General features: G+C 36.6%; 1 protein-coding gene across 1 annotated transcript; it reads right to left on the bottom strand.

Moving 5' to 3' along the window:
• Positions 1-1,112: 1,112 nt before the first annotated feature.
• LOC150035938 (secreted RxLR effector protein 161-like) lies at positions 1,113-2,613 on the bottom strand. Its single transcript, XM_090313520.1, has 2 exons — positions 2,526-2,613; positions 1,113-1,432 (listed from the first exon to the last, which is right to left on the bottom strand). The coding sequence occupies exons 1-2, from the start codon at positions 2,611-2,613 to the stop codon at positions 1,113-1,115; spliced, it is 408 nt and encodes a 135-aa protein (XP_090169646.1).
• Positions 2,614-3,242: the final 629 nt, after the last annotated feature.

Below are 3,242 nucleotides of genomic sequence, written 5' to 3' on the forward strand. Positions count from 1 at the left end.
TCCACTGATCCTCTAATGAATAATTGGTTTGTGATCCAATCACTAAACCAGATCCCTCTCGGGCCAATGAGAGTGTAGGGACCCTTGTTCAAGATTTGGATTCAACAACCTTCCTTCTATCCTTAAATTAGGTAGGAGTAAATTCCATCTTGCACCCTATGTCCCAAGCTATCTATCCGGTCTTACCCCTGAAATAGGAGGCTTGTTGAGCCAGTGCTATTGAGCCAACCCTCACCCATGAAATTCTAAGGATAATCCCGAATAAATAAGAGTCATAGTTAGCTTACGATTAATGTCAAGTTACCTAGGTCATCGCTATGAAATAGCCAGTCTTACACAGTAATCAGTGTTATAAAGTAAGAGTGGCTTATTTCTTGGTTCGATCTTATGCAAGTTCATTGCACAAGATGCCCTCATTCCTCATGTCACCACATGAACAAATTAGGATCACTTCATTTGTAGTACTTTACAACTCCTTGTAACAACTACAAAGTGAGCCTCATCTGATAGTGTTACCAAAATAAGGCACCCTACCTTATTCGTATACTATAGATCATTTGGACTATTTACTCGAACTTGATCAACTTTTATGTCTCCACATAAAGTTCAAGTATTCATATAATAGCCATGGATCTTAGTTTATTGGACTTAGTCTTTACAAGTGCAATTTTCAAATTCAATAACAGCTTTATTGAAAAAATGTTGAATAACATCTTTATTGATAATAGAAAATGTTTAACTCTACAAACTGCGAGTTTTAATACATACAACCCAACAAACTCCCACTTGGATTAAAACTCCAATGGATAAATATATATAATGTTGAGTTCACTGAGAGAAAAAATACAATATATATAATGGATACCTATTATTTCTCCCACTTGCCCTAGTTCTAAGTATATCGTAGTCCTAGTCCCACTTGGTGATCCTCGGACACTTTAGTTGAAAGGGCCTTTGCGAATGGATCAGCTAAGTTGTCTTGTGAAGCTATTTACGTGACAATTACATCTCCTCTGTGTACAATCTCCTTGATGAGATGGTACTTTCGTTCCATGTGCTTTCCACGTTTATGGCTTCTAGGTTCCTTTGAGTTTGCAACCACTTCACTGTTATCACAATATAGGGTGACTGGCAGGTGCATATTCGGTCAGGAACTTTCTGAACCATACTGATTCTTCCTTTGTGGATTCAGCAATATAACTTTTCTTGATACTTTTCCACACTTCTGCTCCTCCATTCAGAGTGAATACTGAGCCCAAAGTTGATTTCCATGAATCAATATCGATATGGAAGTCATAATCAATGTATCCAATAAGAATCAGATCCTTGGCACCATACACGAGCATATAATCCCTCATTCTCCCAAGATACTTGATGATGTTTTTAACAGCAGTCCAATGATCATATCCAGGATTGGATTGAAATCTGCTATCTATTTTGATTGCATGGCATATGTCCAGATGAATACACAACATGACATATATTCAGCTTCCTACTATTGATGCATATAGAATTCATTTCACAACCTTAACCTCTTGAGATGTCTTAAAACTTGTTCCTTAGACAGATAAATTCCATGCTTGAAAGGTAACATTCCTTTCTTAGAATTTTGCAATTTATATCTAGACAACATTTTGTCTTTTATAAGATGCCTGAGATAATGTTAAATTTCTATTCTTTCGGTTCCGAACTATTTGATCCAAAGAACATACTGCACTTCACCCAAATATTTCATTTGGAATTGTGTAGCAAGCCATCTCTTGATGTTAGCCCTAAATTCTACTTCATTTTCTATGAGTAGAATATCATCAACATACAGAACCAGAAATGCGATAGTTTTGTTAACAATTTTCTTATAAACACGAGGTTTGTCAACATTTTGTTCAAAGCTATATGATCGCAGTGTCAAATCTCATATTCCAGGATCAAGATGTTTGTTTCAATCTATAAATGGATCGATTAATTTTGCAAAACTTTTGCCCTTGACCCTGTTCAACAAACCCTTCTGGTTGAGACATATAGATATTATCCTCAAGATAGCCATTTAGGAAGGTTGTCTTGACATCCATTTGCCAGATCTCAAAATCATAAAATGCAGCGACGGACAAGAGTATTCTAATAAACTTTATCATGGCAACTGGAGAAAAGGTTTCTTCATAGTCCACCCCCTCTCTGTGGGTAAACCCTTTTTCCACATGCCTAGTTTTGCAGGTCTGTACCTTTCCAACTTTGTTTCGTTTTCTCTTGTAGATCCACTTACAACCAATAGGTTTTACCCCTTCTGGTTGATCTACAAGATCCCATATTGAATTGAAGTACATTGACTCCATTTCAAGATCGATGACTTCAATCCCACTGTTCTTTATCCACATCTTCCATTGCTTATTTGAAAGTTAATGGATCCTCTAAGCCATCATCTAGTATGATGACTTCAGTTTTAGTTAAACCCATATATCGGTCAAGCTGTTGCACAACCCTCCAACTACGTCGAGGCACTCTCAACTCTTGAGAAGGATGTGGAGTACCAATTTCATTAACAACTCTTGCTGATGGACCTGCTCGATTAACAACTCTTATCGATGCATCTGTGGTTTCTCTGATCATTTCATCCATTACTAGCCTACTATGAGGTTGGTGATTCTTGATGTGGTATTCCTCTAAGAAAGTAGCATTTGTCGATACAAATGCATCTGTAGCATTTGGATTCCGTGTTCTATCAAACAGTCATTGAATTTTAAGTCTATATACTCACCACCTCGATCTGATCGAGTGTTTTAAGCTTTTTACCTAATTGGTTCTCAACCTTTGCCTTATATTCCTTGAACTTTTCAAGTGTATCAGACTTATGATGTATTAGGTAAATATGGCTATATCTTAAATAATCATAAAAAAAGTTGATGAAATATTCATGCGCTCCTCTAGCTTTAACATTCATCAGACCACAAAGGTCTGAATGCACTAGCTCCAAGGGTTCTTTGGCTATAAGATCTTTTCCAAAAAAAAGGTCTTTTGGTCATCTTATCCTCAAGACAAGATTCACATGGCTATAAAGAGCTATCTTCTAACTAGTTTAGAAGTCCACTCTTAACCAATCTATCAATCCTATTGAGATTAATGTGACCTAGTCTTAGGTGTCAAAGATAGGCATTTGGAGAAATTTTCCATTCCCCATTTTGAGGCTCAGCTGTTTTAAACATCGCTATATTCAAAACGAATTTTACCTCAGTCAGTTTTAACATGTA

This window comes from Benincasa hispida, chromosome 5, assembly GCF_027475165.1.
Source record: "Benincasa hispida cultivar pf3 chromosome 5, pf3_genome.v1.1, whole genome shotgun sequence".
NCBI lineage: Eukaryota > Viridiplantae > Streptophyta > Magnoliopsida > Cucurbitales > Cucurbitaceae > Benincasa > Benincasa hispida.